The 22399-nt window shown below is 40.8% G+C and overlaps 1 protein-coding gene across 1 annotated transcript in view; it reads left to right on the plus strand.

Annotated features, from left to right (window-relative positions):
• TARBP1 (TAR (HIV-1) RNA binding protein 1) overlaps nucleotides 3012-22399 on the plus strand; it is a 34513-nt gene continuing 15125 nt past the window's right edge. The window contains exons 1-17 of the mRNA XM_021391119.1: nucleotides 3012-3855; nucleotides 4896-4993; nucleotides 5877-5946; nucleotides 6661-6809; nucleotides 7347-7399; nucleotides 8820-8917; nucleotides 9558-9693; nucleotides 10583-10679; nucleotides 11792-11881; nucleotides 13575-13713; nucleotides 15210-15306; nucleotides 15600-15775; nucleotides 18716-18813; nucleotides 19575-19736; nucleotides 20820-21013; nucleotides 21729-21987; nucleotides 22071-22259. Coding sequence (XP_021246794.1) covers nucleotides 3027-3855; nucleotides 4896-4993; nucleotides 5877-5946; nucleotides 6661-6809; nucleotides 7347-7399; nucleotides 8820-8917; nucleotides 9558-9693; nucleotides 10583-10679; nucleotides 11792-11881; nucleotides 13575-13713; nucleotides 15210-15306; nucleotides 15600-15775; nucleotides 18716-18813; nucleotides 19575-19736; nucleotides 20820-21013; nucleotides 21729-21987; nucleotides 22071-22259 — 2934 coding nt within the window. The 5' untranslated portion in view covers nucleotides 3012-3026. The remainder of the gene's footprint in view (nucleotides 3856-4895; nucleotides 4994-5876; nucleotides 5947-6660; nucleotides 6810-7346; nucleotides 7400-8819; nucleotides 8918-9557; nucleotides 9694-10582; nucleotides 10680-11791; nucleotides 11882-13574; nucleotides 13714-15209; nucleotides 15307-15599; nucleotides 15776-18715; nucleotides 18814-19574; nucleotides 19737-20819; nucleotides 21014-21728; nucleotides 21988-22070; nucleotides 22260-22399) is intronic.

Raw genomic sequence — 22399 nt, forward strand, 5'->3', positions numbered from 1 at the left:
GTGGTAGCTGAGGAGACAGGCTGAATCTCATTTTAAAGGAGGAAAGATTAAAATATACTTGCATTGCAACCCAAAAGAGCCAGAAGAAAGGTTTAGAAGCAATGTAGAGGAGGAAATGAAACAGGATTGTGAGGATCAGGAGATAAAAGCACAGCCACATTACAGAAATGATCTGACCACCTGCTTGGCTAGACATTATTTATTTTCTCTTCCAGTTGGAACACTTCTGTCTCTATCCCTCTTAGCCAGGGGTTCAAGGACTGAAGAACAACCTGATCTATGTGAGGTGGCTTTCTTCTTTCCCTCTCTCATCCCTTGTAACTCTTTTTCCTATCCCCTGGCAGACAGCAGGAGTTTCTCGTTTACTAATGCTTTCTAGTGCATTTCTAGTGTTTTCACTTCTACCCATCTTGTTCAGCTTCATCTAAACTTAGAAGATATGCACATGGAACCCACTCGTGAGGAGCTCTGGACATGACATCCACCCAGCAGGAAGCTGTGTCTTCTATATCCCCTTCAGCCTCTCTGGCCTCAGAAACCAGTGTGGCTGCCCAGACAGAGCTCCCAGGAAACATGCAGCCACCCAGGTCTAGGGTTGCAGAGTGTGCCTGAACTCTGGAACGTGATGGACAAGCAAATGATGATCCAGGTTGGAGGGGTTGCTCTAGGGCTTGTCAGCCTGTCCTCTGTATCACCGTCACTTTCATCAAGAATAATAGAAAGGCAATTGTCAGAGAACCACAAAATATCTCAGTCTGGAAGGGGCTCACCAGGATCATAGATTCCAACCCCTGAATCCACATAGGAACACCCAAAACCCAAACTCTATGTCTGAGAGAGTTGTCCAAATGCTCCTTGAACTCTAGCAGCTTGGGGCCATGGCCATTTCCCTGGGGAATATTACTGCTGCCGTTGTTAAAACACTGTTAATACTAAGCATAAATTTTGCTATTTATGTACCAACTAGATAATTACATATTAATGAATGCCTTTCTGGTGTATTCAGCACTAGTCAGAAAAAGAGAATATTTCTTTTCATGACCCCTACTGTTCCTTTCTTTCTCTTAACTCCATATTCACCTTTCTGATTTTTTTTTCCTGCCCTTTAGCTTTCTGCATCACACTCAGATACTCCCTAGTCTAACTTCTTGTGATCTGAATTCCTCACTCGTCTGATTCGATAATCTGCAGTAATATAGTTCAAATGTAAATGCTGCGTTTCAGTTGATAAGATTTTGCACCCGTAGAATAAAAAGGAAGGCAAGGTAGAATTCAGACAATAATAGAGAACAACAAAGCACCCGCTATTTTATTGTTTTGATTAGTACCCATTGTACAGACATTTAAAGCTTAATTTAGGTCCTGCATATGCCTGGAACTTCTGGGGACTTATTCAAGCCCGATAAAAGAAGTGCCGACAATACATCTTGACTGCATGCTTTAGGTAACAAAGGGAAGAATTACTAAAGACATCAAGAGCAACTGGATAAGCAAACAAAACATGTTATAGCTTAGAAGAGGTTTCAGCTGCTAGCATTCTGTTCAGTTATTTCATACATTCTGTCGCTCCTCTTCTGCAAACTGTTTTTGTGCGAGTGAAACAAGGTACAGTGTTTGACTTTACATTTAATTGTATCACTTTGAATTGTTTTTGTGATCTTTTTCTGGAGTTGGTATTTTAATTGGAACTAAACATGTGCAAAGTGTTAAGGAGTACAGAAACATTATTAACAAGCAGGATTAAAATTTGTTCCTTTTCCCACACAGGTAGACTTGTGTTCTGCCATGGTCATGTGGACAGGTCTCAACAATTAGAGAATGCCTGTTTTATAAATGATCATTTGAAGCTGGCAGCCCATGGCTTCAATAGGTGTGTTCTCTACTGGATAAAAAACTGGCTGGAGGACCAAGCCCAGAGAGTGGTGGTGGATGGAGTTAAATCCAGCTGGTGACCAGTCCCGAGTGGTGTTCCCCAGGGGTCAGTCCTGGGGCCTCTCCTGTTTAATAGCTTTATCGATGATCTGAACAAGGGGATTAAGTGCACCCTCAGTAAGTTTGCAGGCGACACTGAGTTGGGGGAAGCGTTGATCTGCCTGAGGGTAGGAAGGCCTGACAGGCTGGATTGCTGGGCTGAGGCCACTGGGATGAAGTTCAACATGACCAAATGCCAGGTCCTGCACTTTGGCCACAACAACCTCCATGCATCACTGTAGGCTTGTGGCAGAGTAGCTGGAAGCCTGCATGGAGGAAAAGGATCTGGGGTTGTTAGTTGACAGCTGGCTGAATGAGCCAGCAGTGTGCCCAGGTGGCCAAGAATGCCAGTGGCATCCTGGCTTGTATCAGAAATAGCGCAGCCAGCAGGAGCAGGGAGGTGATCTTCCTCCTGTACTCAGCTCTGCTGAGGCCACACCTCAAGTACTGTTTTCAATTTTGAATCCCTCACTACAAGAAAGACATTGAGGCCCTTGAGCACGTCCAGAGAAGCGCAACTAAGCTGGTGAAGGATCTGGAGCACAAGTCTTAAGGGGAGTGGCTGAGGGAGCTGGGATTGTTCAGTCTGGAGAAGAGGAGGCTCGGGGGTGACCTTATTGCTCTGCAGCTCCCTGAAAGCCAGTTGTGGTGAGGTGGGGGTTGGCCTCTTCTGGCAGGTAATGGCAATAGGACAAGAAGTAATTGGTTTAGGTAGCACCGGGGGAGGTTCAAGTTGGATATTAGGAAGCATTTCTTCTCAGTAGTGAAGCATTGGCACAGGGAGGTGGTGGAGTCAGTGTCCCTGCAAGCGTTCAAGAAACATGGAGATGTTGGCAAGGAGGGACGTGCTAGTGGGCACGGTGGGGATAGGCTGTCGGTTGCACCTGCTGACTTGACCGGCAATCCGCCCTGACACCGGCTCACGGAGATATCCCACCTCCCCTACCTCCTCAGCGGGGCGCGGTCATTGGGAGCGGCACGCACCTCCCGCTGGGCCCCGCCCCGGCCCCGCCCGCGCCTGCGCAGAGCTGTGCGGAGAGGCGCCCCCGCCCGCGATGGAGGTGGTGCTGGCGGACACGCTGCTCGCCCGCGGCGGAGATCCCGGCGCGCTGTTGCGGGCCGTGTGCGCGCCGCTCTCCGCCGATCGCGCGGAGGCGCTGCGCCTCCTGCTCCAGCGCCTGGCCGCCGGCGGGGAGCGGGGCGAGGCGGAAGGCGAGGCGCTGCGGCGGGCGGCCTGGGAGGTGGCGCTGGAGCGGTGCCGGCCGCTGCTGCGCCTCGGGGAGGGGGCGGCGGGCGGCGCGGAGCGGCTGCGGCTGGGCCGGGCGGCGCGGGGCGCGCTGCGGCACTGCGTGCAGCTCTGCGGGGCGCCGCTGGCCGCCCGCCTGGCCCGCGACGCGCTGGCCGAGCTCGCGGACGGCGGGCCGGGCGCGGAGGCTGCGGTGGAGGCGCTGGCGGCGGCGGCGCCGCGGCTGGAGGAGCCGGCGCTGGTGGCGCGGTGCGCGGCGGTCGCGCTGGCGCTGGTGCGGGAGGAGGGCGAAGGCGAGGCGGCGGCCGCGCTCGTGGCCGGGCGGCTGCTGCCGGCGCTGGGCGGCAACGGGCTGGCGCTGGGCCGAGTGTGGGACGGGCTGCTGGGCGGCGGGCCGGCGCCGCGGGCCGGGCGGGCGCTGCTGGCGCTGAGCGCGCTGGCCGACGCGCTGCTGCCGCGGGGCCCGGGAGCGGCGCTGGACGCGCGGCTGTGCCCCCGCTTCTGGCGGCTGGTGCAGGAGGGGCTGACCGAGCGGGACGGGCTGTGCCGGAAGAGGGCCCGCTACCTGCTGAAGCGCGCCGTGGACCTCAGCGGCGGCCAGGCCTCCTGCCTGCGCTGCCCTCCGGACGGCCCAGACGGTACGGCACCGTGCCGCGCTCAGCGTCTGCGTGACCCGGCCCTGTAGGGCTTTCGCCCCTGTCCTTCGTCCCTGCCTCGCCTCGGGAAACTGACGTGGTGGGGCTGGGGGCGGCTCGGAAGGGCCGGGCGCTAAGGTTGTGCCTGTGTGGAAGAGCAGGACGTCCTCCTGAGCCCCTGTTGGAGACCTAGCGCATCTTTAGAAGCGTCAGAGTGGCCTAATGGGGTGCTTAACGTTTATAGTCGGTGTAAGTCTTGTCATAGAGCGGTTGGGCTGGATCGGATGAGTCCCGGCCCCTGGTTTGCGTAGGCTGATGGGAGCGTAGAATCACAGTCATTTGAATTGGAAAGGACCTTCTAAGGCCAAGTAGTGCAACTCCTCTGCAATGAACAGGGATACCTATAGCTAGGTCAGGGCGCTTGGAGCTCCGTCCAGCCTGACCTTGGATGTCTCCAGGGATGGAGCATCCACCACCTCTGTGGGCAACCTCCTCCAGTGCCTCACTACCCTTATTGTAAAGAAACTATATCCAACCTAGATCTCCCCTCTTTAGTTAGGAAACCGTTTTCCCTTGTCCTGTCACAACAGACCCTGTTAAAGAGTCTGTCCCCTTCTTACAGCCCCCTTTAGATGCTGAAGGACCGCTCTCAGGTTTCCCTGGAGCCTTCTCTTCCAGGTGGAACAGCCCCAGCTCTCAGCCTGTCCTTGTAGGGTCAGGGGTGTTCCATCCCTTGGATTGTTTTTGTGGTCCTCCTCTAATACTCCTTAGGATGCTGACCTTGGTGTGAGGCATGCTGTGTCCTGCCGCACGATCTTGCCTGTGAGGCCAATTGAATATGTCCTAATTGTCACATGAGAATTAAAACCAAAGGCTTGTGGGCTTTTAGAGTTAGTTAAGGCAGCCTCGCTCATTCAGCACTTAGTTCTGTAGAAGCCAAGGTGAGGAAACGCTCTCTTTCCCTCTTTGGATGTTGCATTTAATCTTGTGTGGGGTGGATTCTGGAGGAACTGTGCTTGAATATATGTTTTTGTTGCTTTTAGAGTCAAGTCTGTTTTGGTGGTCTGCTGAAGAGAATGACAAACTCCTGCAGTTCTGGGAAACTTACATTTTGATCGTGGAAACTTTGGAAGGAAACCAGGTGAGGGCACCTCAGAACCTGTGCTTACCGTAGTTTGTGTGCGATATGTTGCTTTTGACATATATAGTATAGGTTTTCTTTGGTTTTGGTTTATTTTGATTTTTTTTTAGTAAAAAATTTGATTGAAGATATCTAAACATTAATGAACATCTTTTTATTTTGAATTTTAAATATGTGAAATACAGCAAGTGTGATTCATATGGAATACATTCAGAATTTTCCTCTATCTTTGAAATAATTCTGATTAAAGCAGCGGATTGAACTAAGAAAGGGAAGCCTGGACTGTAACTTGTTTCAGGACCATGGCTAATCTGTTCCATAGTGCAAATCAGACTACTGCACTCAGTAACCTCTTTTCAGTAGAGGGCACTACATCTCTGTAGTAAAGCACTTTGTGGACTTGGACGGAAATAATTTTGATCTTGACGCAGAGTCCAGTGTACTGGATAGAAAGAGTGCTCTTGGCACCTCTGCAGTTGTGTGAAGGTATGGCATTAGTTGTGACCACCTCTTTGTAGCTTACTTATTTTACATTATTTATTATTATCCTGTCACTGCGTGAAATTGTATTTATCAAAATACTTAACTTTAGAGTTTTGTGCTCTTATATTTGAAACCTTCACATTATAGTTTGATGAATAGAATAGTCATTTACTGGGAAGTCTTGTGATGATACAGCAGCATGGTTGTATCAGTTCCTCTTAAGTGGCAGACTGTAATTCAGTGCTGTGCACCGGTTCTGGGATCAGTTGCGCAGGCATTGTTTATATTGTCAATTGCTGTGTTAATGTATAGATAGTAAATTCCAGGCCATGACAAAGTGCTGATTCTTAAGTTTGAGTAATAAACAGACTACTTACGTTGCATCTGATTTACATTTCAGATCCATGTCATAAAGCCAGTATTACCAAAACTAAACAGTTTATATGAACTTGCTATTTCAGGAAAAGAAGGTAAGACCTCATTTTCTGAAACATCTCCTAAATATTAGGCAATTAAGTCTCAGTTTTTTCTTTGACATTGTAATAGCAGCTTCTTAATTAGTTTTACAGGCAGTGCCATTCTGCTCTGTGATGCAACAAGAAATCCTACCGTATGACAAAATTGCATATTAACTCCTCATGCCACTAAACCTAATTAAAAGGTCCTTTCCCACTGTACTTTGTTTTACTTGAGCTAGTGTGAAAACAAAACAAAGGGATTCTTAGGGTAGATCTTACAAGTCACCTGTACATCTCTGTAGAAAGAGAAAGGGGAAAAGAAAACCCCAGTGGAAGAGGAAAGAGAAGGAATAAAGTTCCTGGATTTGTAAAGTAGAGGGATAGCAAATAAGAAAGTGTTGCAGGCAAGTACAATATTTGGACATGAAGACTTGCAATAAGAAGGACATGCTTTTTCTGTTTCTTAGACATTTTCATTTGTGACTGCTAAGGCTTGAAGTAAATTTTGGAAATCATGCTAATATATTTTTGCATGGGGGATTTAGTAGGGCATTTTTACAAAGCTAGTAGCTGTAATAGTCTTTTTTAAATCTGTTGCGTGTTATCCAGAATGTCAGTATGTCATGTGTTTAGTAAATTTCCTTAAAACGTGGAGATGTATAAAGAATATGTTAGTGCGTCAGTGTCATTTCTATGTTAATTTAGAAGAATTTGCTATTGTAACAGATTGTTGGTTGTTTCACCCATCATGGCACATGTGCATCTATAAAAGAATGTTTGAGAGTGAGAATAAAACACTGACAAAGGAAGGAGTTCTTCATTTTTTGGAGCTTTATGAAACAAAGCATCTTCCAAATTCGCTTGGTTTTTCAGAGGTAAGAGGCTTGGTATTTCTTGCCAGATCAAGCAAGTGTTCTAACTTGTGATACATTGTAATACCAGTTGCCTCAGTAGCATTACAATTAAATATGTTCTGTATAAATACCCTCTTATGTAGCTGTGTGAATGACAGCAGTATTTGTAAGCGGTGTCAAACATAGTATCACTTGGTAAATGGCCTGGCTAGAGGGGAGTGCATTTTCATGTGCAGTCATTCATTCACGTTTCAAACTAATGTTCTCTAATTAAAATTAACAATTTATTGAGACTTTTATCAGAAGTTAAATGAGCAGGAGAAAGATAGATGCTTCAGATTTCCACAGACCCTGAACCTCTCCAAAATTATTAATCAGTATTAATTGGCTAAACAGAATAAAAAGTGAATTTAGTCAAGTCTGTGCACAGTGTCTCCTACTTGAGGAGTCTGACTCTCTTTCCCTACTTTTAAAATGAGATTAAGTAATTCCAGTTAGTCTCTATCTATCAGTGCCTTGCAAGTGTACATTCAGCCACTGTTGTTCTTCTTTTATCAGTTTGTTATTGGACCCTTAATGGATGCCCTCTCAGAAAGTTCCCTTTATAGTAGGTAAGCCACTGATTATTAAATGTAATGTCTACTGGAATTGTATTCTAATAATACTCATTTGAGCACGTTAGCAAAATCTTGGATAAAGGAAAACATTAATAAATAAATGATGTTTACTAAACTCGTGGGTAAAGAATTTCTCAGGGAGTATGGGTGGCTGTAAGGTGAAGCAGGTTCAATTTCAGCAATCTAGGGTTGCCATGGGGTCCCAGTTAACACCTGGAAATCAAGTGAGACATGATAAATGACTGAAATGGCTATCTTTTATTTTGCTTATTGCACATTTAGAAGGTCTTGCAATTCATAACTGATAGCCTGTTGTACTTTGGAAAAAAAGAATTCTATCCGAGGTCAGGAGATGACAGTGACCTCATTTGGTGTAAATATGTAAAAAACAGGTGAAAGTTCGAGGGGTTTCGAGTTGGTACACATTCAGTTATACTGATGGCCTAAAATTCTTTCTGTTAGTTGCATGGGAAGCACTGAGAATGGGAAATAATATGCTGAAAGCACTTTTTGCCAGATGAAATGACTTGGGAGAAGAACAGTCAGCTAGCAAACTAAAATGGTGCTGGGTTGATACACGACAGGCTTCTGTCTTAGCTTCTGTACTTCTGGTGAAATGTATGTTGGGATATTTCTGAAAGTAGAGGCGAAATGCATGTTTGATTTTACCAGGAATATACTAAGCTGTTTGGGTTAGTGCCAAGCTATATGAGAGAAAACGGGAATTTCATGACTGTCTTGTGCTAATCCTTGGTAGGTAGGATTTTGAAGCTTTGTATACAACTTATCTCTGTTTCTCTCATTGAAAGTTTCTTGCATCTTGTCTTAAAACTTTCTGTGCTGGTCAGTAGTTTTCTTTATGCTGCCTTTATGATCTGTTCAGGAGAGAACTGCCTTCTCTCTTGTGCCCTTGTGGAGGTAATTTGTTTTCACTGTCCTCCAGATCAGACCAGTTGCATCTGTGCTGCAAGTTGTTTGGAGGATTTCCTGATCTTGTTACATAGGCCTTGGTAACCTGCTTACCCGAAGGCCTGTAGGGTACCATGAGTGCAGGCACAATGTTGAATCCACAGTGCCATTTTTTAATGGGGGCTCAACACAGGATGATCCCAGCCTTGAATAACTAGAGGCTCTGCTTGAATGCCTGTGTGTGCTGATACCATACTGTGTGGTTGGAGGTGGCCAGGGAGATTGGTATTTTGGTGACCTAACTCATCCTCTCTGTATTTGCTGGATGCTGTTGAAGCACTGGGCAAAGTGGAGGGAGCAGTGTGATGCATTCCATCTCTGTGGCCTGTTGGAACAGTCTCTGCAGTGAATTTACCTCTGAGCTGCACTTCATTTTTATTTAGGGTCAGTCCTACTCATAGCTGCTAACATGACGGTTGTGTGTTTCCTATTTAAAACCCAACAGAACCCCAAGTCAGTTAATGGGAGCCTGTCCTCCTTTGGGAATGAGACTGCAGAAATTTTTGGCTACCTATGTGATGCTTCTTCCAGAAGAAGAAAAAGGTATGTTTCAATTTCACCTCTGTCTTTTTTTTTTTCCTTTTAAATGAAGAAGCCAAATAAAAACTACAGACTCATTTTTCATATCCCATGTGAGCATTTACCACAGTTTTTCCACGTTGCTTGAGAGGAAATAAACAGTGGTGCCAGCCACTATTGTGCCAGCGGAGTTTCCAGGGAAGAGTGAATTCTTCAGAGACTTTGAGGGACACTGCTGTAAGAAGCTACAAAATTGTTTTAAGGAAAACTGAAGCACGCTTACTTTATTAAAAGAAAAAAGACAAACCTTAGTTCTGAAAATTAATAGTTCTCGCAGATTCTTTTCATTGACAGTTTAGATAATACAATGCTGTTCAAAATCTTCAGAACGATGACATTCTGTGGCATGGGTTTTTTGGCTTGTTAGGTTGAGTTATCAAAACAAACAACCTGCCAGACCTTTTTGGTCACAATCAGTATAGTTAGGTGTTCAAAAGAACCAGTCAAAGTGCTAAGCAGAAGTTCAGTAAGGATTCATTCATTATGAAATTGGATGCAGGAAGATTTCTGAGACACTAATGTAGTCCTTCTGGGTCCTTGTCATTTGAAAGCATTGGAGAGTGGGAAATCATGCTTGATTTCTTTTGTTTAATTTTATGTCAAGGCAGTTTCCTGTTAAAGTTTATTCAGAAGATGACAAATCGGCATTGGTGTGCTGTTCCCATCTTGTTTCTTTCTATGGCTCTGGCATACATCCCTGCATGTAGAGTACTGGGGACTGATGGACTTCATGCTTTAAGGTAAAATATGTACTATGTTGCATTCTTACAGACTTGTAAGGATATGCACTGAACACCTAGAGCCAGAATTTAATTCGTCTGTTCCTTCTGGGGTGATTTGGTTGTCCACGAGAATGGAGAATTCCATCTCCTTTATGTCTAATTCACAGAAGAATGTAACTGATGAAGTATTCATATCAGAGGGTGACTTAAACAAAATGAAAATTAAAAACAAAAATCAGTGTTTTCAGTCAATTATCGACACTACTTTTTTGGCGTTGTTTTTCCTTAGTCTACTATGCTTTCTAACTGATATGTTCATCTAATTACATTAAAACCTTGTTAAATGGTAGGTGAGGCTACATAAGGGCAGCCCACAAAATTGAAATCCAAAAGACCTCTAAATAAAACGCTAGCTAAAGTTCTTGGCATGCGCTTTGTTCTTAACTCTACTGATGTTTGGTAAGTGCTTTTGTTCACTTTCAAGACCTGTTAAAAGTTGGCAATTACTCCTGTTTAAGTGAATTCAAACTTTGAAATAAAACTTTACTCATAGTCTAAGGACTATTGATTAAAAGTAATTTACAAAGTGAAGACACAACTGCTGATGAGAACAGTGAGGATTTCCTTCAGTTTCTTTCACTACTAGTTTAAGAATTTGATGGCGTATTTATTATCTCTTTCTGATAATTAAATGTTTTTATTTATCTGTCAGTTTGAACTGATGCGATCATAGAGATTCTTTGTTTCAGGCTGCCCTAATCAGACAGCAAGCAATGTTTGCGTTATATCTAGTAGAATGTGTTTGCTAAATGCAGTCTAATATACTGAAAACAGTAACTAGCAAATTAAGACACTTCTGAACTTCCTCAATGTGTTGTTCTACAGTAGATGTTTTTCCTCTTTGCAGAGATGTCCTACAGTGTACCATGATTACACATCAGATTTTGTTGCGTGGAGCTGCTCAGTGCTATCTTCTTCAAACGGCAATGCATTTGACAGATGTGGTGAGGTTTTTTTTAATTCCTGGTGTAGTAGAAGTTCACCAGTGCTTCTGTTGGTTGAACAGAGTATTGCAAAGTTCCTAGACAGAGCACAGAACAACTAGTTTTACCAGATTTGCAATTTTTTTTGGTAACTACTTAAAAGTCGTAAAATCATTTGAGTTGGAAGGGATTTCTTCTAAAAGTCATCTAGTCCAACTCTCCTGCAGTGAACAGGGATAGCTACAGCTAGATCAGGTTGCTCAGAGTCCTGTCCAGCCTGACTTCGAGTGTCTCCAGGGACGGGACATCCACCTCCTCCCTGGGCAACCTGTTCCAATGCTTCACTACCCTTATCATAAAACAAAAAAAGTGCAAGTACTTAAGTATGGGTATGCTTCTGTTAACTTCAGTTTTCATAAGATGAGGGTATTTTCATTATATTTATTAGTTGATTTTTTTTGTAGGATTTTCATGCACTAGTTAAAAAACAGTATCCTATTTCGACATACACTGTATAAACTACGGTTTTTACAGATATGAATGTTCACTTAGTTCCTAAATAATTAAAAGAATAAAAGTATTAATATCAGAATGATAAAGCTGTTGTGAACGTTGAACTAGCAAGAACTTTATTAAGTAGACAGATTATTTATGTTTTTTTTGTTTATAACATGCCTTCTTGGATGAGGGATAATGCTTCCAGTCCACTCAGTTGTGAGCTTCCATGTTGAACAGAATTGTTTTTTCAGAACTAGAGAAGTAGTACTTAACAGTGACTGATCTATGTCATTAAATTAATAATAAGTGTTAATAATGGATAGCACAGTTCTTTTAGTCATTTATTAATTTTCATGTAGATTTCAGAAAGATGAGAGTTGAAACTAGATAATCTATAAGGTCCCTTCCAACTCAAACCATTGTATGATTTTAATACTTGGAAGAACTCAACTATATTCCTTGATAAGGATAAGGTTGGTCCCTAAGAGCCAAAAATGAGTCTGTTCAGTGGAAAGGAAAGGTCAGCTTCCTCTTTTGCAACATTTGCCAGATGAAAGCAAATTCCTGAATCCTCGGGTAGATGTTATGCAGAATAGTTGTCAACATAATATACAATTTTCATTCATTTTTTTCAGGAGAAAGTGTCTCTTCCAGAGGTTGCCAGCTTTCTTTTGTCCCTTAGACCAGAGGAGTCCCTAAGGAGAGATACTATGTTATGGATGGAGGTGAGAATCAAAGCTACTTTTATGCTCACCTAACGCTTTTTTTTAATACCTATAGAAATGCATGATTACTGCTTATGTAATATTTAACTAGTTAGCAATGTTTTCATTGGCATATTCTGGTCTCTCTGGATGTGGAGTCCTAAGGGTTTTACTTGAAAGCTATGGTTTTCTTTTAATGCCATAGAAGGGTTAATGTTAACCCTAATGTTAACTATGAAAAAAACAGCGGATTGAAAACTAAAGAATTCTAAGCTGTGTCATCACAGTTGTTAAAGGTAAGGGGAGGGGAGAAGAAGGCAACTTCTCTCTTCTGCAGAATTGAGAACTGCATGAAGAAAAAGTTCTTTCTTGAGGCAGAGTGTTTTCTGAATATCTTCAGAGCTTGTATGTACCACTGGATCATGTTCTTAGAGTTAATCTCTAGGATATCGAGTATTGCAGTTCTTGGTTGTAAACGTACTGAAATGCAAATCAGAATCAGTTCTTACTCAGACTTCTGGTCCCCAAATACTGGTCCTTTAAGAGACTTCTCTGCGTCATTGCAGCCTTAGTCTTCTGCATTGTTTGCCGTTACTGTAGCAACTAAAATTGCCATTGGTAAGCCTGTACTGTAATCTCTCCTGTCGGGGATCCATGCTCTCTCTTCTAAATCATTGCTATCATAAAGTAGAGTGTGCAAAGCAGGGCGTCCTGTGGAATCCACAGAGCCATGACTTGGGCTTTTCTCTCTACTTTTATTAAGGATGCCACGGGGATGTAACATCCACAGCTGAAGCTGTTCTTGGTCATCCGACTCTACAGGCAGTTATTTCTGTATAATATTTATATATATTTTATCTTTGCAGCCACTTTATTTTCCTCCCTTCCCCTTAACTTTCTTTTGTAAAACTTTATTTGATGGAACGAATTAAAGAGTGATAGTCATCTATTACAGTGCATGTTTACCCTTTCCCTTAATTCTGACAGTACTGTTGGAGATAATGTGCAAGTCCCTGAATGGGCCAGTATGTGGGCCAAAACATGTATGAGCTGCCTCTGATTTGCATGGTGTTTGCAAACACAGTGCAGGCAGGAATAACAGGGTAAGCTCAAGGGGAAAAATATGCCTAGCATGTAGAGTGGGATTGTGAATTGTAAGACAATCACCTAGAAATTTACATCTTGATAAGATACAAATTTCTGTGAAAAAGTACTCCAAGAAGAAACCATTTTGTGTATAGGATGTACCAGAAGCAGCTGAGTAAGTTGCCATAGCTTTGGCTGGTTGCATGGCAGTAGCAGGTTTTTGCAGCATTGTTTTGTTCTGTGTGCTGTACAGTTCATCCTATTCCATTGCTTTTTTTTTTGATATATAAAACAACGATGTGATTTTTATTAGATAACAGTTGATGATCAGAAGCCCCTTTTGGGATAAAGGGATTTTACCAGCATTACTTAAATTTCAGAGTTGTTTTTTTTCCCCTTATATCAGTACCAATAATGTGTTTTTTTTAGCTGCTCTGAATTACTCTGTCTCTCTGTGTGGATAGCAGCCTGCTAAGCCTCCTGATAGCTCCGGTGTATGCTTCTGATGGTGTGGGTTGTTGATGTAACAGTTCATATTTCAGTGCTTTAACATACTGCTGTCATCTTGGTGATGTCAGCACAGAGTCAGCAGATAGAGTTAAATAGCAACATACTGGTTTTAATTTAGCTTTGCAGTTGGCTGCAAGAGAATGACAGATGCTTTGGAAAGTCTGTATGCTCTGATTTTGAGCATCAGGAGATATCATCACTATGTCTGTATGTGCGCAGTCTTGTGGGAGAGTACCTTAAGACACCCGCATCTGAAAGTAAGTTAAATATTTATTAATAGAAAATGGTTTTGAAGATAATTTAAAAATATATAAAAAACAGTTTGTTTTTTAGAAGAGTTATTAGCTTGTTTGTATCGTACCTGTCCAAATTCTACCAAAGTTGTGGCATTTATCATTCTTAAATCTGAACTTTTTCTAATTTGATTTTTCTAATCTCACTTTTCCATCACAAAAAACAGTCCTGCAGTATTACTTGAAAATTAAGCCTTAATACTCAGTTTTATTGCTGTGGTGATGCTAGTCCATTAGATTTCTTTTGTTACTTTTCTGGAGATGCATGAAAATGCTGGAGTATGGTGGCAGAGGGAAACACAGACAAATCTGGCTAGATACCAATCTGGTAGTCTTGAAAGAAAATCTGTAGCACTTGTCAGCAAAGCTTTGTAAAATGACCTAATATATTTATGGAAAGAGAACTTGCATGGTTATGCAGCTCATTACACAGCTTCCAGCAGCAGATGAGCTGCAACACATTTTTACCAAGGAAAGCTCTTTGCACACGGTATAGATCTGCAGGTAAATTCTGAAGAGACTTCTCTCTTCACTACCACAGCTTGATTTATTATAACTTCACTTTATAATTTGCTTTCAGATATGTTGAAAGGAATGTCAAATTGACTGGTTTTGAATGCTGTCTAACTTTGGTGTGACACTTGCCTATTTGCTACTTGCCTGTAGAAGACATAAAAGCTAGGTCAGAATTTACTTATGATGAACAGCTTCAGAAGCTTTACACAGCCTAGGAAACTTAACGTCTAATCATAAGGCAATGAAGCTGTAATGAAATTTTGTTGATTGGTTTTCTGGGGTAAACCCTTTGCTAAAAGATTTTAGCAGATCTTTGCTGCTGCCTGAAATGTTTTAGGACTTTATCTGTATTATCTGTAATTCCATGGCATACCTCTGTTTCATTTTTAAAAGGATGTGTTTGTTATATCTTGACTTGATAGGAATTTCAGTTTATAAGCAGCTGTATGAAGGGGAGGGCTAGGAAGGGGAAAGGGCCATATCCAGCTGCTTTAACTGGACCTCCAAAGTTTGTTTTGCTTTCTGAATTTTCAAAGCCAAAAGCCCTGAAGCCACCCTAAGTTCTTCTCAATTTCCTTTTGATATAATAGGTTTAGTTCTTGATATAATTTCTAGCTAGTTAAAATAACAGCTGATGTTTCTGAGGAAGAATTACAAGATAATGTTCTTGTTTCACTTAATTGAATATACAACATTTTCTTAAAAGCAATAGATAAGTGTGTTGCAAGTCTGCTACTACAACACATTGTCTAAAATTGTTTTTGGCGTAGAGGGGTCAACTTCTGTTAGGTATGGAGGAAAGAACACTTGTGCTTGAGTTTATATACGGAAAAAAGAATGCAGAGAATCTTGTTAACACTAGTTGCTGTTCTTTCAATAGTTCATTAAATTAATATGATGCTATTTTCTAAATGCTGTGGAAACCTTAAAATATCTTCAATCAGGAGAAAATTGCTTTATGCCTGACTGGTTTGAAGCTAAGCTTGTTGCAACAATGATTCTGTTGGCTGCTGACGTGGAACAGATGAGGAATAAATCCAGGTAAGTATGAACTACCTTGTCTTACATTTCTCTCTCCTTTTCTGTTATCCCCCTATACCCAAAGGGTCTGATAGAAGCCTAATCAAATCAGAAAGTTGTCCATCTTTCCCTGTGGACTTTGGGTCAGCTTGACAGCTTGTAGACCTTGTCCAACTGCAAACGTACTGGGTAACGTTTCCATAGATACTCAAGTGACATGGAAACCTATGGGCTATTTACTTCCATAAGCGACTTCAGCACTTAAGGCAGATACTCAGAAGAAGACTTTCTTTTTAATTTTTGTTTTTGTGTAGTGGAAAAAGCAACATAAAATGGATTGAACTAGAGGCTTTCTTGAACCCTCTTCTGGATGTCTTGATGAAACTTGGCAGTAATGCTTACATACCAACACTGAAAACAGATAAAAGCCTACAGCTTCTCTTGAAGTTATTGCAGACCCGTTCGTTAAAATGTTCCAATACACAAGATGGTTAGTGATATCTTCAGTATACTGTGTCTTATATTAATTACAGTCTAACTAAAACTAAGATACTTCATGTTTTACAACTACTGTAAAATTAATACAAGCCTAGAAGTGGTAAATGTGAAAATCTGATGTATCCTTTATGAAATTAGGTCCAGTCCTACAGAGGTTCTTCTGAAGGTGCCCCAGGGACTGGGAATCGAGAATGTGGAACCTTTCTCAAAAAGCACTTGTTATCCATTCAATTAGATCTGCAGTTATCTAAAATTTGGAGAATGTGCCCATGTTGCAAGTATATGTTGGCCCGTTCTTTGCAAACCTGTGGATTTCACAAATCATTTGGACAATTCAAAAATAAATGAGCATAGAAACCCAGCCTAGCCTTCTTAGTTACTCCAGGTTCAGGTGGAGCCTCCTCTGTGCACGTAAAGTGACCTACTATTTCCATGGTTGACTGGTAGATACTTTTGTTTTGATTAACACTGTTCAGACTGCAGAAGTTAGGATGTCCCTGATTATTTTGTAGTATTAGGCATGATTTCACTTGGCATGCTTAACTGACTTTATTTAGTTTAGTCTTGTTTAATAGCAGGAAGATAAAGTGATGCTCACTAAGTGTAAGTGTGGTCATCTGACTGTCCAGGAGATTTGACCCACCCCACAGGCTGAGCTTCTTAACTTGTAGCTACTCAGTCCAGCAGCAGCTGTGGAGTCCTTACTACTCCTTCTGATAAAGCTTTGCCAGTTTGTAACCAGAATAGATCTTCTGAGAGTAAGTGAAAAATTGCAAGGTAATTTTCATGGTTAGGATACTAAACTTGAACAAGATAGATCTCAGTGTTTGATTTCTGCCTCTCCAGGTTATTTGGGGTTTTCTTCAGTGTGTTATTTATAAAATGAAATACGAGAATATCTTTGGAGCAGTGCCCAAATGAAAAAAATGATCTGGGATTCTGCGTCCAGGTTTTGTAAAGATGTTTAAGTGCAGTCCTGAAGTAAATGTGAAACCTTATTTTAAGAAGTGCTTTATACAGTCACCTCCCCCACCTCACTCCCCCCAAAAATTGCAGCTATTGGATATGTTGAGTGCCATTTATGTAAACTTATACCGTTCATGGGTTTTTTTTAGTATTTTGTTCTGTAAATAATTTCTTTCTCTGCCTCGGTGCTTGCTAAGGTAGATGCAATCAGTCGCTTCTGCTTTGGAAACTGAGATGCCCAACTTAGTATTTCATGTTCTACTACCAGAGTTCTTAAGCTATTGCAAGGCTGAGCATCATGATGTTTGCCTCCTTTTGAATGTCCGCATAGATTAGGAGCCTTTCGAGTTGGACTTGTAGCGTAATTTTGTGTTAAGATAAACAAGGACTGCTTTTCTTACATCATTTCCTACACTATTTTCGTGTTTTTCCATCTTGCAGAGGGGAGCCAAGTATTAAATCTTGTTTCATGAACTGTGAACTGACTGTGTTGGGGGGTGGGATATGATGCTGTAGAATACAGAAGTTTTGCTGCTGTGTTGATTAAAAATGAGGTGAGCAGTCCCACCATGGGAACAAGTGAAAATGGGAGGGAAGAAGAAAGGGATTTTATAAGCTTGTAAAACAAAAATAGTAACAATTTGAATGGTTTTTATTCAGGAATACTATAATGGGGATAGACATATCCCTGAAAGCAGCAGCATTTTTCCAGAAGAGGTCTTACTGTCTACACAGACTTCACTACTTGAAGCACTGTTTGCTATTTATTGTTTTTAATAGTGTTAGAGAGCCACTGACACTGAAATGGATTTTGCTGTATTAAATGTTTATCTGAAGAATTTCTGATTTTAATTGCAGAACACTTTATAATGATTTGAAACTTAAATCACTTTTAGAGAAAGTGATGAGATGTTAATAATGTGACATTTAACCTGCTTGTTCTATACAAATAAAGAATTAGAAAAAATAACTTACTGGGCTTCATAATACAGAACATTGAAGGTAAGCGCAGTATTGATTTGGAACTTCTGGAAGTGCATCCTGTTACACTTTTACCTTCTGGAAGATCTGCAAAAATTTTGCTGCATTAAATGTAACTCAAGGTCAGCACCAAAAAAAAAAAATCAACAGGTGTAACCTCTGGGTAACTCTCCTATCTACAGACACTAACGACTTCTGTCTTTAGGACAGAATGGTTGTGCAGAGGTTTCTAGCTCCATGTGCATAGTGTTATATTATTTATTTGGCTTTCAGTGGCAGCTAGCCCTCACCCCTGAAGCTCAGATCAAAGTGTGTTTGTGAATAAGTATGTTTTACCAGAGGCACTTTCTTCCTTTGTGCAATAAACGTGTGTCTTTTCGTTTGTGAAATGTTCTAATATGCAGCATAGTGTGGAGTCCAGTCTTTTCTTAGATGAAGTATTGTGTTTTGTGTAATTACCTTGAATGACTCTAATACAAGAGATCGAAGTCTTTTAGGATTGGTCTCTTTGCAGATCTCAATTACCTCTAAACAATTTAAAAGCAAACAAAACCCACTCCATCTTAACTTCTGTACATATTAGAAGGGGATAGCTGCATTTTTGTTACAATTAATTGCTGGATGTGGAAGCTTTGTTCTTTATTAAGGAGTATGTTTACCAATAAGGTGTTTGTGCACAGGGATGGAACTCGAGCGTGCATTAAAAAGTGGAAAACGGTGCTTTGGTCTTTGGGTTCCCTGTGGGTGTTTGTTTTCTGCTTTGTTACCTAAATCCTGTTAAATCCAAGGATGTCACCTGGCTTGATTCATGCGGCTCTGTGGTTTGTGCTGCTAAGGAGCACAGAGCCATATTTAAGTGTTCTTAAAGGGATTTGAATACTTGTTACTTTATAACATCAGCGCTGTAACTTAAATCTGAGTGGTGTAATTTATTTCCAAAAGTGTACTTCTCTGTGCTAATATATCTGTTCTGCTTTTCACACAGATGAGGTGTTGCTTTTTATCTGGAAATCTCTAATTACACCTGTGGAGAGTGTTCTTGAATTTATACTCCGGCGGCTTACTACAAATGAGTTAAGTACGGTAAGTAATTATTTTGAGGCTTCCTTTGGTGTAGTTTTGCTTGGTAATGTGATTTACCAATGTCTGAGTTTCCATATCAAATTTATTAATGCCTAAAAATTCAATTTGCTTAGAAACGCTTCTGTAATTTTTTTTTAATGGGCACAGTTAAGAATTACTTAATGAAAAGTGAGTTTGGGGAAGAAAGCTGATGTAGAATTCATGGAGGAATTTATGTGGAAAAATGTACAGAAGTGATAATAGAAGTCAAAATCACTTCTTGCGTTTGGTAAACTGAAAAAGACGGTGAAGTCTGTAAGAGAACAGATCGGTACCAACAACACAAAAGCGCATGTTTCTGCAAAAATAAAGGATGGGAGCCTTGGGCTCCAGGCTACTTTCACTCTACTTTTCGTACACTTTCAGAGAAAGGGAAATGCAAAGAAAGAAAGTAAAGTTGTTAGCAGGCAGTCCCCAAAATGCGAGTGTGACAGAAGACGGGTAAGAAAAGTTGTGTTGCATCAAAGGAGGTGTTAGAGCTGAATCAGAAGAATTTGAAAGTCTGAAAGATGGTGAAATTACAGAGGTGCCACTCTTAAAACTAAATAATTTTTTTGTTTCTATTTCATACAGTTCCTTGAGTACAATAATAAAGGGAAGGCTGTTCAGCTGCAGTGACTGCTGTTGTTTTCCTTCTGCTGTAATTGCTGACATTAGTTTTCCATTTTCGTTTTGTTTCTTCCTCTTAGTGCTTCAGTTTACCTTTGTACCCTCATTCGTAGGTTGGTGACCTGGATCGTTGTGATCTATACTTAGCCTTAATTCCAGAGATTGTGAATTTGTGCTTGCAACTCAGCTCAAAAAAGTTAGCAACTGTCAAGAAGTTCATCTCATCCCTGACTAACGCCTCTATTCAAAATTTTCGGGAGACAAATTCTGCAGAGGTAATTTAGTATTACTTAGAGCAGTGAAGATTGATATAAAGTAAATGAGGCAGCAGGTATTGATTAATATAAATACATGGAGTTATAATTATATCTATAAGACAAAATAATACGTCTATGTATGCATATAATTCCCAACATGTCTAATTAGTTGGCAGCGTAATGTCAATATAAAATATTTGCAGCTAAGATTTTGAATAGTTTTGTTTTCTTACAGTGCTTTTTAAAGAAGTCGGTGCAACTAAACTGAAACTGTAGTGGACTATAATGGGCTATATGTATTCAAAAGCTTTTTCCTCAAATATGAACTGTCTTTGCCTGGGAAGTTGTATTTAGATGAAAATGCCTTTGTCATGTCTTAGCACTAGCTTGAACGTGCAGTGAAAAAGAAATTCCAGAACCCAGCCTTGCATTAACTTTTCATACATTGCTTCTTGTCCTATAGCTGTGCTTCATTAGGCTAATATATCTGAAATACACTTTCAAAAGGTAAAGAAACGGTATTATCATCTAAAAGAAGGAGATTACACTGCCCAGCAAGCACTAGTTTTAATCTTTGCTATTTTCTGGATTGAATTATTGATCAAGAACAGCCAATAGCACAGTAATAAGATTGTAAGGATTGGATTAGCTAGGTTTACTTTCTTAGAAAAGAACAGGACTTTTTACTTTGCTTATACAAATTATGTACTTATTCCATTAGTTTCAAAGTAAGCATTCTCTGATTCAGTCAGTGTTCAGTGGGGCCTCTGCAAACTTCTTTTGGATTCAGTGAGAATGGTACTGTCACGATGATTTCTCCAGTTGCTTGTATACTACATTTTTAGTTCAAGTTTATATAAGAAGGAAAAAACCCTCAATGTTGAGCAATTTAGGTGGGAAAATGTTTTCCGTGCTCTGGACAGCTGAAGGTATTTTGGAGATATTTAAACAACACTGAGCTTTTCATAATATTAGGAAACTATGCTTATCAACATTTTTTTCTTAAGACGTTGTATTTCCTTATCAGATATGTCATTTGTGTCGTATTAGAGAAGAAATGGATGCATGTCTGATTGTTTATGTTTAATTTGGTCTTATTAGGAGCTGAAGCTTAAAGAACAAATTAAAAAAGTAACTAGCATAGCCTCACTCACGGTAGCTTGTGAGATAGTGGATCGGAAACCTGAAGCACACCTTGAAGATCTGCCTTCTGTGGATGCTCTAAAGAGATTTATTGCCTTTTCCCAATTTAACGAAGTATTAAAGAAACCATCTTACATTGAAGAAAAAAGTGGGTATGTCTGTGATACAGGTTAAGTAATAGTCTGAAATAAATGTGATTAGAGAGCGGAGCAGTGGTTAAATGCTGTGGTTTTTTTGTGTTTCTTTTAAATTTGATAACTTTGTATCAGGGTAAAAATGAAGAATTCTGAGCACAGATGATTCCTTTGGTTGCTTTTCTGTCTTTGTTCTGGTTCTAGAGCGTTGAAACAGCCATAGTATTTCAGACCAAAAGTTCTCTAACTCAGTTCAGTGCTGTTGAAGTACTTAACTTTTCTAGTACTGTGTAACCAGAGCTAGTTTTGAATGTTGCTGATATTTAGGCCACCTTACGTATCTGTACACTGCACAGAGCCATAGCGTGTACACAAGTGAGTTTAAAAAGATTGTTTACTGCTGGGAAAGGAAGGGAAGTCCAGAGCAAGTTGCAGGGTCAAAAAGCAAATACTTGAGGAGCGTAAAAGTACAGAAAGCATGTGGTGATGTGTTCACTGAACACTATTCCAGAAGTTTCCTACTAATGAGACCACCTGAGCTCAGAAGTGATTTTTCTGTGTTTAGAAAACTTTGTTTTTGGATTTTTCTTCATGATTTCACCCAGTCTCCCCTTGAACCTGTGAAAATACGAGTGTCTTAAGCATAGTAAGTACAGTAAAGCTGTTCATGGTAGATAGAAACATGCACAATGATTAAATACAACACATATTTAAGATGATTTTTTTTTTACAGCTTATGTGAGGAAGCATCATCTCAGGGATGGGGAAAAATTGTTGCACGCTATGTACGTGACCAGTGGATCTGCCTGCATTTTGTTTTAAGTAAACTTCCAGTGTTGGCTCAAGAGTATGAAGAAGGAACTTCAGAACTGTCACTGTCAACTATTGAAAGGTCAAGAGAAATTCTAGAGTCTGCATTGGAAGCCCTAACTATTCTTCCTTCAGACCAAGTTTTACCTGTGTTTGACTGCATGAAAGTCCTTGTTCCCAAGGTAAAAGATGAAACAACTGCAAGATACTATTAGGTGCGTTGGTTTTGTCAAATTTAATGCATCTTTCTTCTCTTTGTTCTCAGCTTCTGAACTCACTGGAGTCTCTCTGCATAGAAGCATTCGATTTGGCTTGGAAAATCATATCCTCTTTGAGCAATACACAGCTAATATTTTGGTCCAATCTGAAAGCTTTTGTTCGGTTCATCTTTGATAACGAGGTTCTAGCTGTTGCTGCAAGTGCAAAGGGCCAAGCGTATGCCAAGATAAAAGAGGTCAGTTTAAGAACCCTTTTGTGAGAAATGAACATAAAATTTATCTGGATCTGAACATATATTTTACTTTCCATTTTCTCTTCAGCGTTTGTGGTGATTTTTTCATTTTCAAAAGGAAACTACTTTGATAGGAGGTCAAG

The sequence above is a fragment of the Numida meleagris genome, chromosome 3 (assembly GCF_002078875.1).
Source record: "Numida meleagris isolate 19003 breed g44 Domestic line chromosome 3, NumMel1.0, whole genome shotgun sequence".
Taxonomy (NCBI): domain Eukaryota; kingdom Metazoa; phylum Chordata; class Aves; order Galliformes; family Numididae; genus Numida; species Numida meleagris.